Source organism: Patagioenas fasciata, chromosome 1 (genome assembly GCF_037038585.1).
Source record: "Patagioenas fasciata isolate bPatFas1 chromosome 1, bPatFas1.hap1, whole genome shotgun sequence".
NCBI lineage: Eukaryota > Metazoa > Chordata > Aves > Columbiformes > Columbidae > Patagioenas > Patagioenas fasciata.
In genome coordinates, this window is record NC_092520.1 from 161,711,650 (window position 1) to 161,725,806 (window position 14,157).

General features: G+C 37.3%; 1 protein-coding gene across 1 annotated transcript in view; it reads left to right on the forward strand.

Moving 5' to 3' along the window:
• Positions 1-14,157, forward strand: part of ZDHHC17 (zinc finger DHHC-type palmitoyltransferase 17) — a 76,353-nt gene that overhangs the window by 32,576 nt on the left and 29,620 nt on the right. The window contains exons 4-7 of the mRNA XM_071799389.1: positions 2,300-2,377; positions 3,799-3,943; positions 9,813-9,877; positions 11,227-11,389. Coding sequence (XP_071655490.1) covers positions 2,300-2,377; positions 3,799-3,943; positions 9,813-9,877; positions 11,227-11,389 — 451 coding nt within the window. The remainder of the gene's footprint in view (positions 1-2,299; positions 2,378-3,798; positions 3,944-9,812; positions 9,878-11,226; positions 11,390-14,157) is intronic.

Here is a 14,157-nt window from a genome sequence, read left to right on the forward strand (position 1 = left end):
TTAGTGATCCTAATGTGGACATCAGTGGAAGTATTTTCTTAAGGTAGCCTCTTATCAGATCTGCTTGCTTTGAATGTAAGTAGATTGCTTAAATAGGACTTGCAGACTTGGCAGCTTGTAGTGTGGAAGCTTAGTTGAGTCACTGTGAGTAGAGTCACCCAGTTCCCCCTGTTTTCCAGGGACATTCTCACCAAGCACAAAATTGCTTCCACAAGATCTACCTAGACAAGGAGATTAAGTCCTCAGTCTGATTTTGCAGAAAAATCTCACCATTTATGTGTACTGAAACTGAAATGCGGCGATAAATCTTAACATAGTCCAAGAACATCCTTAAGGAAATATAAAATGATATTTCAACGTGCCATCTGGCAGGAGATCTCTGCCTTGTCTTTTCCCAGTTGTCAAACTGCAAGTTCTTCCTTCTAAGTAAAATGTATTAACCAGTAAGCTGTACTGCTGCTCAGTAGGATCTGAACATATTCTGTGTTTCTGTGGGGACCAGTGTTTGAATGAAGACAATCTGTTTAATGTTCACCTCCCTGTGAGTTGCTGTCACATCAGCAAGATGGATCCAAGATTTGACTGTGAATTTCTCTATGCTGTCTTTTATCTAGACAAAATTTCCTCAAGAACTCCTTCTCAAGATAGACTAAATATCTCCTCAGTACCTTTTTCAAATCTGTTCTTTGATAGTTGAGACTTTGCTTCACAATAACAAAATTATGTTGTCCCTTTACCTTATATACACCTTGTCTTTTCACCAACACAGGATCAATACTTTAACAAAATCTTTGATTGTTCTCACTGAGAAATCTAAAAGCTTTACCTTAGCAGAGAGATGTTGCAATTTTCTTCCTTTGGTGTTGGAGGCCAGTGGACTGTCCTGTCCTGCATCGATTAGAGCAGATCTTGTTTGTCATACAAACCAGAGTTTCTATGATTTGGCAAGTCTCCAGAAGTGCTTAATTGTGTCTGGTGGCTCTAAGCAACTGTATAAAGGGATTTTTCCTTTAGGTGTTTTTAGTGTGGACATGGATAGCTAATGCATTTTTCAGGTTCCATCCCTGAGTGTAACTTCCGGGCTGTTTTTGAAGGTTCACTCTCTGAATCAATAAACACTGAAGAAAAAGAAGGTAGTTACTTGAAGTTTTTCAAATTGTTTGGCTTGTTGCCTTTCTTCTTGCCCCATCTTGAAATACTTAGGGGAAACTGAGGTGCCAGAAACTCGATGCTAAGGATTTCATGGACAGTTTTGTGTGGGTGAGAGAGCAGGATTCATCTACATCTGACAGGTATTTTGAAGGCAAAAAGGCTGCAGGCACAGGTACTTGAAATGTGCGAGCACTTAGGAATCTATAGCTGGATAATACTTTTCAAAGGTCTGTTAGTAATAACTTCTTTTTCCATTGGCTTATACGGTAATTAATGAAGAAGTAGAAGCCTTCTGGGAAGGCCTTTTTTTAGAAAAAACACATTGATTTCTTTGTAAGGTGTGCATTTTCTTTCACTAAGGAAAAGCACTATTGCCAGTTAGACATCCCATATAAAACATCAAGGAAAACAGTTCACAGAAACAGTACATATTCCTATAGTTATGAACTGCTGCTGTTAAATATGGGTAACTTTTCTTCCTACAGATAGCTCGTCACTTTGTAAATAATCTTGAGGGAAAAATATCTTCTAACCCATCATTTAGAATTATTTTTTAAATACCCTGATGTTTTTGTCCTTTGATTTATAACAATTGTGAAGTATGTGAAGATCTTAGTACTTGGCTAAATGCATAACTTAAACACAAGCTCTTAGAACAATTACTTTAGCAAGGCCATGCCAGTGGTGATACGTGCTGCAGGTTGAAATCGCTTTGCCATTTTAGCAAAAGTTCTCTAAATATGCTAGTTTTCTAGCAGCATGTCATTTTACCATGAATTCAGAATTCTTTTTAATGCAGCAGCCCCTAAATATTTTAGCAGAATCCATTTTGTTAAATACTTCTATGGTAGCACAGCTTGTACTAATGTATATAGCACTTATTCTGTTTTACCTTGGAATGAAATTAGAAAATAGCAGCATGCTTAAAACACAGTAAAAAGCATCTCTACTCTCCTAACTCACGTCAAAAAGGCAAAATTTGAATGCATGTGCATGACCTCTAAAAATAAGTTTATAGGAAGGCAAGGAAAGATTCTGGTCCTCTGATCTGTAACTGCTTGTTTTGCATAACATAGAACATGTTTACTGTGTATCCTTTACGTTTAACTAAGACAAGCAGTAATGTTTATTATTTTTGTTATTCCAGATACTATATATCGAAAGGTGCTATCGTTGATCAGCTTGGAGGAGATTTAAATTCTACCCCGCTTCACTGGGCAACAAGGTGGGGAAAAGTCTTCTGGAATTGTGTTTTCCTGTGTGTTTTTTTTTTTTTTTTTAGCTTGGAATCTGCTACTGATTGATTTATGAAATTGCTGTATTTTGGGAGAATTCTTTGTACAGTAATTAATTCAGTCATTGATAACTGAGCACACTGTGAATGTGGTATGTTTGAGCTACAGGAGCTTTCAGCATATAGTTCCGTTTTTGTGTTCTCCTTCTGATGTAAAGGAAGATTATTGCTATGATAGGAAAAAGAGTAAAGTAAAAGTAGAGTCAATAGTCACCTTGATTTATTCTTATTTTGGAAGTCTTATTTTTGTCAGTCTTTCAAAGCCCAGTAACACTTGTGCAGGTGGGGCTTGGGATAATTTTGTGTGAAATTGTCCTTGCAGTGTTCTACTATGTGTGTGGATTTTTTTACGATGCACTTGAAATCAGATTTATGGCATAGAACATGGTCTGAAAATGATGAATGACTGGGAAAGCTGAAGACAGCGTTTGAGTAGTAGCTGCTTCATCAGACAAATGCTTAGAAGTAGGTGGGAAAGGAACACTATCCATATTAATAAGGAGACTTGGAAAATAAACTTTTAGAACATTTAGTGTATCAACATAATTTTTTCTGAAGATGAGGACTTGCTTGTTAGACTCAGTTAAAGACTGTAGCTTGTATGTTTCTTTTTGTTACAGATCACACTCTATGTTCTGTGTTAACAGCACAAAAGCTTGATTAAATTTCCTAGTGTTCATAGCTGTGATCTGTTGTTCTGTGAAGCATTGTCCAGAGCTGCTTCTGACAAATTGAAAAAGTCTTTTTGCTCATGTCAGAAACTGTGGGCTGACAGTTAGGCACCGTATCAACAAGAAAGATATGCCTACACTCATTATGCTAAAAATATGTTTAAGCTTTTAATATAGTGTGAAGGAAGTATAGGCCTTCAGTTTTCCCTTTTTCACTCCTATTTTTGTTTCACTACTGTTTTTAATACTAGAAAGATAAACTATTTGCCCCAGTAGAAGTGAGAATATATAGCCAGTTTGACATCTCTTAAAATAGCAGGTTTCATGTGGGGATTGGAAGAAGTCACAGTAGACTAGACTTCTAAACTAACAACTTGTATTTTTTGTTGACTGGCATTTTGCTATACAACGCACTTAAGCCACTGCATGTGACGCGTGCATTGGCTGCATAAAATTTGTTCATATGAATGAGTTTGCATACTCAGTTGCAGAATTAGATTGTGACAGTTGTTGTTTTTGAGGTATGAGTCGAAGTGCGGAAGCTCCAGTAGTGTAATTAACCACTAAACATATTTGTTGTATTCAAATATTCAGATTGTAATAGCTTTTCTGTATATAGTTATTCAGTTGTCTATTTATAGTTATTCAGTTGTCTGTTTTTTTGTGTTTTGTTACATTTAGACAGGGTCACTTATCCATGGTTGTACAGCTGATGAAATATGGGGCAGATCCGTCACTAATTGATGGAGAAGGATGTAGCTGTATTCATTTGGCTGCCCAGTTTGGACATACTTCAATTGTTGCTTACCTGATAGCAAAGGGACAGGTAAATTTTAATTTAATATAATATTTAAATAAATTCTACTCAAAATTAGAATAGGAAAACAATTGTGACCCACACCTATCTTTCAGGAAATGCAAAATATTTGCATGACTAAACATAAAAATAATTCAGTGTCTTTTATTGTAGACTGCAGTATTGATGTGCCACCTGGTAACTTCATTTCTTCTAACAGTGGTCTGAGTACTTTGGCTTTAATTCATACCTGTCTAATGAAGTATATGGATATTCTGGCAGTTACTCTTTTACCATTCTTTATTTGTAATTACTGTAATCTTTAAATGTTAACAATGACAATGATGACAAATATTTTAGAATTCTTCACAGAATCATCAGTTTATACACAGGTAAAAAATCTAATGCCAAAGAATTGTTATAGGTCATCTCTTTTTCTTTTACACCTCAGTCCACAACTTGTGTTTATTGCTGTTACTAATTGCATGCATGTGTAAATAAAGAAAAAACAAACCAACTCCAAACCTTGCTAGCCTCTTATATTACTGCTAGGTGTGTAAAGTGTGTATATAGCTTGTGTATTCATTAGTGTTCTCGTTGCCTTCCATCCTTCATTCTGTATGCTCAGAAACATGTTCACCTTTTTGCTACTTACCCTGCATTGTAATTTGTAGATTTACTCACCCACAGATACGTGAAGCGCAAATTTTGTTTACATATAGAGGAGTCAAGGCCCTCCTTTAATTTTACAGTCTTGCTACTGCTGTTCACGCTGCTATATTCTGTTTATTCTTTCAGACAAGTAAGATACAACACAATGAGTCAAATAGAATATGGCTATGGAATCAGTAGGTTTGGTCTGTGTAAAACAAACACTAAATTTGCTGTAGAAAATTATTTGTGCCTATACATGTAAAAAAAATAAACTATTGCTCCGTGCAGTATTCAGTTTATATTTAAGAACTGTTTGGTAAAACAGCATTTAGTGTAAGATAGAGAGCAGGCAGGCACAAGAAGGGGCTGATCATATATAATCACTGTTTTGTAGGAGATAATGATTGGAGAGAAATGCTTTTTCATCAGGAACAAGTTTTGTATTTTGTTCACAAATTATGTATAATTGTATTTGGGTTTTATGTTACTAGAAAAATCTTGCAGCTGTTTTACATGTGCAAACTTTTTTAAAGCATAGCATTAATGAAGGATAAATGGCCTTTAGAATGTTCCGCTGTGATTATGAAATCTCCCTGTAAATGTTTGTGTGCTCTCTTTATCTGAGCATATAATACTTCAGTCCAAAAGAAGCTGTGTGTGTTTGTTTATATGTGTAACACATGTATATACATATATACATACATGTATACACACACACACATATATATATATATAAACAGAAAACTTGCTTTAAAATTTAAAACCTTTTATGTTGGAAACAGCTTCTGTTATTAATAACTTCTTTTAAAAGGGTGATTCTTATTTAATCCCCAAATGTTATTAAGTATGATTTTGGTATCCCCTCCATGCTGTAGGTTTGAATTAATTTTAGCAGTTATTTTTGGAAGGACTTCAAAAAATACAACTTGAAAATTATGGATTGATTTGCATGTTTAAAATATAGTATGTTTAAAATATAGTAATACCAATAGCATTGTAAATAATAATCCCTAAACTCATAGTTCTCTAGCTCCACTTCATACAACTACAGAAACTACATTATTTCTGTAGAAGTTATGGAAACTACATGATTCTACTTTTTATTTTCTTTACTAAGTATGTATGAGAGTGTTAATCCCTCCACCCCAATGTTTTTTTTTTCCTTTGTGGTGCCATGGTCTGGGTTTGGAAACTTGAACTGCTTTTGCTTATGTGAGCTTTCTGTATATACTACCTGCAAAGTTTTTTTGCCTTTCTAGAGACGATGTTCTCTTATATCCTAAAAGTAGGTTTGACCTTGTTCTGAATCTAATTGTAGTACCTGTGTGGTAAACAACAACTAAATAAATGTCAAAATAAAGGTCAGCGTAGGCAGTTGTGATTTGTTAGTTCTGATGCTGATGCCTTTGTGGACCTGCATGGTCAGAGGAGAGCCAGTTTTTATAACATGGATTATGAAGTTGCTCCTAATTGCTTCTTGTGCCTTTTTGAGACAGAGCTAGAACCTAACTTGGGTGTTGCTGCTTCACGCTCTTCCTGGGCTGCAGCAGCCAACGGTGACATTTCCCGTCTGAGGCTCGAGTCATGTCCTCCGGCTTCTGGAGTGAAGTGTAGGGGAAGATGTCTTGGTCAGATGCCCTCTGGCCTTGGCTGAAAGTGAACCCATGTTCACGCCAGCGAGTGCTATGCAGCCAAGAGGCAGCAGTGGCTGGTAGCTGTTGTTTTTTAATTAGTTGTGTCTCTTCCTGGATTTTGAGAGACTAATACCTGGCTGTATCGTAATTTGCTCATGTTGTTTGTGTCAATATGTTGCCTGGGTCAAAATGAAACCTAGTGCAAGAACACGATAAAAATATAAGCAGGTAGCAAGTAGCAGAATCTGTAGCACAGTACAAGTTTAGGAAAGATCATTTTAAAAAAACCAGAAACAACTACAACAAAAAACTAAAACTCCAAAACAAAAGAAAAACTAGAAGGAGCTTGAAGGCACTTAAAAATGTTCAAATTTGATGCTCGTACTAGTTGACTATGCTTACTTAAAATGCCAAAGGCATATCAGGGCCTAGCATACTCAAACATGTCACCCCGGAAAAAGTTAAGATATGGTTATGATATGTTGGATGGTTGAATAATATGTTCTTATCTTAGCGTGTGTGAGATAACTTACCTCAATCACAGATAATGAGTGACTACAAATTTACTAGCAGGGTAAAATCAGGTTGTAAGAAATATTCTAGAGCTAGAATTATAGTTTATTTCAAACTCATAGTTTAACTATCAATGGCCAGTGTAAGACACTGAACCAAGTGTTTATTCCCTGGACCGAACTTACAGCATATTACTTACAGAATTATAAGTCCAGTCATGTTTCTTTCTCATGTTTGTCAAAACTGACTTTCTGTTTGATGGACTATGCAGGACAGAGCTTTTGTTGTTTGAAAGAACAAGGTAGGTTCAGTTCTGTGTTAACCTTGCTTGATGAGCTGACTGTTGATCTGCACTCAGTTCATTCCACAAGAATCCTGCAAAATCTCTGTTTCTAGTGAATAACTAGCACATATCTTTCCTAAATTAGAAAATGTTTTCAGCTTACGTCTCCCTTCTCAGAAAATCTTCTTACTATATGCTTTTAAGCATGTCATCTCTTTAGAAGCCTGTTTCCCTTTCCCTGGGTGACAGTCCATGTGAAGGAGACCTTTCCCTTGTGGAGAACAGGATTCTGAACAAGGACATAGCGGGTCTTTCTGTGAAGGCCTTTGTTTTGTGAAATAACCAATAATGGATCTGAAGGGCATAAAATTTCTGGTCTCCTTCTGTGCAATTTAATGTATGGGCTATGAAGATGATTAGGGGCCTAGAGCACCTTCCTTTTGAAGAGAGACTGAGAGAACTGGGTCTGTTCAGCCTGGAGAAAAGAAGACTGAAAAGGCATCTCATCAATGTTTCTAAATATCTCGAGGGTGGGACCAGATTCATTTCAGTGGTGCCCAGTGATAGGATGAGGGGCAATGGGCACAGGCTGAAGCACAGGAGGTTCCATCTGAATATGAGGAAAAAAATCTTTGAGAGTACCAGAGCCCTGGAACAGGCTGCCCAGAGAGGTTGTGGAGTCTCTCTCTCTGGAGACATTCAAACACCTGCTGGACACATGCCTGTTTGAGCTGTTCTGGTGAATCTGCTTTAGCAGGTGGTTGGACTAGATGTTCTCCAGAGGCCCCTTCCAACCCCAGCCATTCTGTGATACTGGACTTTTAAGTGGAATCCCTTGATGCTTTTTGTGCTTTTGAAAAGTCTGTGTTATATCACAGTACTGGTTTGACCATTGCTTGTCCTGATAAACTTAAATGCTGCTCTGATCTCTAGCTACTATTCTGAATCCTACATTGTCAGCTATATTGCTTTCAAAAAGTAGTGTTAAGCAGCAAAAGAGTTACTACAGCTCCTTTCCATGCAGGAAGCTCTTTCTCCCCTATATTTTTGCTTCTACAAAAGCTTTTTATAGTATGTTGTGTTAGTGTCCTGGGATTCAGTGTGGTTATCTTTGCATATGCAAAGTTGTTCTTTTTCAGAAAGAAGTGAAAAATTTGCTAGTTGTGGTCCAAGGAGTTCACACTTGAAATACATACACAGGGCAGCAGTTTGTGTGATTTTTTTTTTTTTTTTTATTATTGCATCACTTATTGTTGAAATCTTTTGTTGTTGCCGTGCTCATACTGTTGTCCTAACAGCATAGGTACACTTCTCCATAAGCATTATCAGATTGACCTGTCACCAAGAGTTAAACAAGAAATTAATGTTAAAATTGGTACACATCAGAATAGAACAGTCTTCCAATATGTACCTGCTGCAGAAAGGGTCATATTTTTGCCTCAGCCCTTTGGTAAAATGCAGCAACAGAGCTTCCTTTCTGAAATGTCCCACTTGTGTGGCTGTAGTAATGATTTGGCAAAATAACAAAGAATTTTTGATAGGAGGTTTTTTTAGGGCATGTGTCTGCTATCCATCTTTGTTTCATCTCTAAAACAGCATGCTAAGGAATCCGAGTTCCTTTTCCTATAGTTACAGTTCCTTTGAAAAGGGATCTACCTCAGCTCATGCTGGACCTTAATATGTGTAATAGCTGTAGCCTGCCTAGGTAATTTATGTGCAGAGAACAGTCTGGAGCTCATGTGTTGTGGGTTGTTTTCTTTTGTTTTGTTCTTCTTTTTTCCTTTAGCTGAATGTCACCTAGTGTGCAAAGTGCAGTTTTGATTTGTCAGGTTCAATCACTGAAGGAATCATTTTACCTGCCCCTGCTGTTGGTCATGAAGAATTGCTTTTCTATGTGGAATCTAAGGATGAAAGTGTGATTGCTCATGTTGTAGAATCTTCAAAATATGTTGTTCACACAGTGTGATCTGTGAATCAAAGTCATGCTTCTCAAAGATGAATGACCTTCAGTTTAGGCTTCAGTTCTAATGTCCTTCATGATCTCAACAACAGGAGATTAAAAGGAGTGCGAACAGGCTCAGGAGGATGTAGTCTTTACAAGAACTGAGGGCAAGCATACTTGGATCCTGGTGTCAATGCATGTAACTCTTTTCTGAACGAACCACAATAAAGTAATGGTTCTCTTTTTCCATCAATCATGTATTTTTGTTTGGTTTGTTTTTTTTTTGGGTGGGTGTGTTTGTTTGTTTGTTTTTATTTTTTACTCAACAGAGTAGTTCCTTATTTTTTATTCAGAGTAAAAACTCAGAAATGTAAAGGTATTTGCAGGCTAGAGATGTTTTAACAGCAATTATTTGCAAGAACTGAGTTGGATTTCCTGAAAAACATCTGCCTGAGTCAGGCTAGCAGCACTACAAGTAGGGATCCCAGGGTTCTGGGAGTTTGACAGGCTAATGGAGTGGAGAAGAAGGTTCTAGGTGTGTTTTTCCTGCTTTTGAGTGCAGTATTACACCATCTATGTATATTTTTTGATGTTGAAGATTAATAATAACATAGAAATGATTGGTGTTATACAGCATGCCTGTTCCTTAGTTTCCAAAATATATTGGAATGGTTATATTTTTGCAATAGTGGTATTAATGTCTCTTTTCATTCTCAATACTATTTTATTGTGTACTAAAAGCTTGCCAGGATTTCTCCAGTTCAGTTGCTTAGTCTTAAAATACTGCATCTCATTGCAAACCTTTTATCTACTGGAACTTAAGCATGCTTATTTGTCTCACCAGCGTTTTTTGTTCTCTTTTCCTTTTTTTAGGATGTAGATATGATGGATCAAAATGGAATGACACCTTTAATGTGGGCAGCTTACAGAACACATAGGTAATATCTCACTGGAGTTTTGACTTTCTCTTGATGTTAACTAAATGGCAATAGGCTAGTGACTGGTTTTGATTTTTTGGAAAGTCTTTTTGACAATGTTCTTTCCACAATTGCCATATTATCTTTCTTCATTTATGATTGTTGTGAGTTAACCCCAGCCAGCAGCTGAGGCCCACGCAACCTCTCACTCACTCTCCGCCAGTCAGATGGGGAGGAGAATTGGAAGGGTAAAAGTGAGAAAACTCACGGGTTAAGATAAAGACAGTTTAATGGATGAAGCAAAAGCTGCATGCCCACGCAGAGCAAAACAAGGGATTCATTCACTGCTTCCCATGGGCAGGCAGATGTTTGGCCATTTCCAGGAAATGGCTCCATCACATGTAAGGGTTACTTGGGAACGCAGGTGTCATAATTCCAAATGTCTTCCCTTCTTCCTTCTTTCCCCCAGCTTCATATGATGAGCACAAGTCACAGAGTATGGAATATGCCTGTGGTCATTTGGTTCAGCTGTCCCAGCTGTGTCCCCTCCAACTTCTTGTTCACCCCTGCCTACTCACTAGTGGACTGGGGTGAGAAGCAGAAAAGGCCTTGATGCTGTGTAAGCACTGATCAGCAGTAACAAAAATATCTCTTGATTATAAGCACTGTTTTGGTCACAGATCCAAAACATAGCACCATACAAGCTACTATGAAGAAAATTAACTCTCTTGCAGCCAAAACCAGTACAATGACCTGTTCAAGAGAGAGAACATTATGCACAAGTACACACTAATACAAGTTTGCAGAGTAAATCTTCCTGTGGAGTTGATTTGAAAAAGCTGGTGTAAAATGACACTTCTCCCAAAAGCAAATTTTTCTGAATTAGATTCCTGCTCAGAAGAACCTGTCTCCATCGATTGTTGAGAGGAACATAGACTAACTTTTACAAATACCTGCCATCACCAACATTATTATTCTGTTGTGTTTTCATCTTTTGGAATACGAAGTGAAAACATAATATGTTTTGAACTTTGGTTGTTATTTGGCAAGTATATAATCGTGTGTGCTTTTACAAACCTGTTTGTTAGTACTGTTAGGTTTCAGTAAACATGAATACAGAATTGTATACCAAATGTGCTTCATGACATCCCAGAATAAGCTGTCTTACCAGCTCCTTTAAAGTCAACAGAATTGTGGTTGCTCTTTGGTGGGAAGGGAATTTGAGCCATTCATAATTGTCAGCAAAAGTCACTTTGCTATTACATAGTGTACCTGATCAATATCCTCTATAGAAATCGAACACATTAACAATAAGTTGGTATGTATTTGAGTTCATCTTCTGTAAATCTAATGAGAGTTTTCTTTTCTAGTGTGGATCCAACCCGATTGCTACTTACATTTAATGTTTCTGTTAATCTTGGAGACAAATATCACAAAAACACAGCGTTGCACTGGGCTGTGCTAGCAGGAAATACGACAGTTATTAGTCTTCTGTTAGAAGCTGGAGCTAATGTTGATGCTCAAAATATAAAGGTAAACACTCAGTCTTTTATTTATTGTGGGTGGTTTGAGGCAGAAGTAGCATTGCCTCTCGAGAATAGTTTATTATTGTGGGTATGGTGGGACATGGAGATGGAGCAAAAGCTGTGCCACTAATGTTTCATGTGGGAATCAGTTTTTCCAAACAGTGTTGCATAACCACTAAATCTGCACCTTCAAAAGTAATGGTGTAAATAGTTTACCAATGGTTATGTGCAAATATATGTCAGTGGGGTGTGCAATTATACTGCATGTGTGAAGAGCCATGCATTTGGATGCAAAATTGGAAATCTGACCAGATGTCTTCTAGTGAAGTCCTGGGGTGACTGTATTTGTTGGAGTGAGAAGTGAGATGTGAGACATCTGTTGTATCTTCCAGTGGCAGTAAGGAAGTCAGAGGCCTAAAAATACCAATATGAGTAAAATATGAAAGTGGGCTCTTTTTTTGCGTCAGAACTTTTAAGTTGCCTGATTATTCTACCAGAAGCTCTTAATGGTGCAGCTAAATTCCGCACTATCAGAGCCCATCCCCAGCATACATTAGACCAACCAAGCAGCTGTTCAAATTTATACCAGAGACTTGGAGTCTGTAAGAACTTCTCCAGCAGTGGAAGGTGCACCTATTGAACATGGTTTTGTGCACTGCCTCCAGACTAATCTGTATATCAAATTAGAAGAACTTCATCACCCAAGGTGTTTCTTCTGTGCTGTCAGAGAAGAATTTACTTTTAGAAAAAAGAGCTCTCAATTTCTCTTCAAATATTTCTGTTTTCCAGTTAGCATTACAGGTGGAGTGATTGCACTGGAAAATAGAGCTGTAAATCTACATTTATAAAATACTAAATACTTGATTAAATTTATTTGACCTGTCACCATTTTCCCTGATGATTAAGACAGCCAGGACCTATTTTGCTTGGTCACAAGTGATAGAAATATACTAAAAATATATCTATATATATTCACATCTGTTTTCTTGAACAGCATGGAACAGTCTTTTTAAAGGTGCAGTCAAATTTTACTAGTAGCTTTTCTAGGTGCTACATCCACTTTAGAATATCAGAAATACTGATGATCATGACTGAAAACTCATTAGACAGATCACATGGCTTTTCACGTGTGTAAAACAAATCAACTAGTTTCTTGCATGTACTGATGTGAATTTATAATTATTATTCCTGGTCTGTAAGGTCAGTCGTGTGGATGAGTTATGCTTCTAGTCTCATTTCTTGTAAACTGTTGAAAAGCTTTTTTTTCTATAACACCTAATGGTAAAAATTAAGGTATTTTTGTGGAAAAAAAATTAGTGTGTCGTACCTTGCTTCCCTTGGCAGTCTGACTAGTGTGATTAGAGTTTTAAAGTCATTGCCTTACCTACATTTCTGGACTCCTATGAAATCTGTAATAAAAGTTCCTAGGTTTGGCCAAATTAAAAAGTATCTGCTAGCCTGAAGCAGTTCATGGTCTCTCCTTCTTTATTGACAGACAGCAGCAGTCAGTAGAAAAAAAGGGTTTTGGACCTGCTGGATCATGATTATCTTTCCAGTCATGCCAGAAGACATGTGCCTGGTTTCGTTAACATGCGTGCCTTCTGCAGTGGAGTCTGGGTTTCTTGCATGCCTTCCCAGGTGTCTAGGATCTTCAGAGGATCAGAAATGATTCTAACAATCACAGTTCTGTCATCCTACCAGTGACTTTATAACATATGCTGATTTGGGTGATAGTGAACATATAGGAAGCATAAGAATTTGGTTTGTTTTTTGTAGGTATATAGAAACTCAGTTTGGTGCTTCTCCTTTGACTGCTCAGAAAAAAAGTTTTCTTTGAACCAAAAACCGGTTGCAAAGTGTCTGGCTTATGTTCCCCCAGAAATAAAAGGAATTGCGAAAGCCTCCTTTCTGATGCAGTCACTTGGAGATTTCTGCAGCTCTATCTGGCAAGGTCCTTTTCTCAGGTAGCTCATGGAATTGACCAAGAATGGTGGTAAGACAGCTAAGGTTAACGAAATAGACTGACTGAAAGCCCTTCATCTTTTTTAAATTCTGAAGTGGCCGAAATATAAGGTGCGAGATTTAACCTTGTTCTCAGCTCTGGGCAGTCTGTGTTAGAGGCACATGCTGCTGGCCACTGAGGTGTGGGCCATACTGGAACCAGTAAGGTGCTCTTTTTACTTTGCCTGACAGTTTGAGAAGTATATGAACAGTAGCACTCTTATTGCAGAATAAAACTTGTAACAAGCAGCGGATTTAGCCTGTTTGTGTTATTTATCCTCTTTACGTTAGGCTATACAAGAAAACAGTACTTTTCTTTTGGTAGTAAGATACTTTCTTGTTCCTTTTTGAAAACTGGATTACAACTTGGAGTTGGAAGCTGCTTTTCCGCAGTTGAAGTAAAGTGTGGGTTGGTTGTTTGTTTTTTGGTTGATTTTTTGTTAAGGAAATTATCTTGCCACACTTGTAGACAGATTGGGCATATGAGGACAGAATTTCACAGGGAGTCAGCTTATTGCTGGGCATTGGGAGGGAAACCTGTATATTTTGTTTAAATATAAGCAGGAGCTCCTTTTTCACTAGAGAGTGATGGAGACCAAAAAGAGCTTTTGTGATTTAAGGAAGATATATTATAAAAACCACCCAAATCTGTTAATAAATCATTGAGTGGACTTTAGATGTAGTTTCTTGATTCTGCAGTTTATCTGTAGGCTTGTCTGTGGAAGTCTACATGGAAAGTTGCTTATCGTAATGACACTTCAGATGATTCTATCT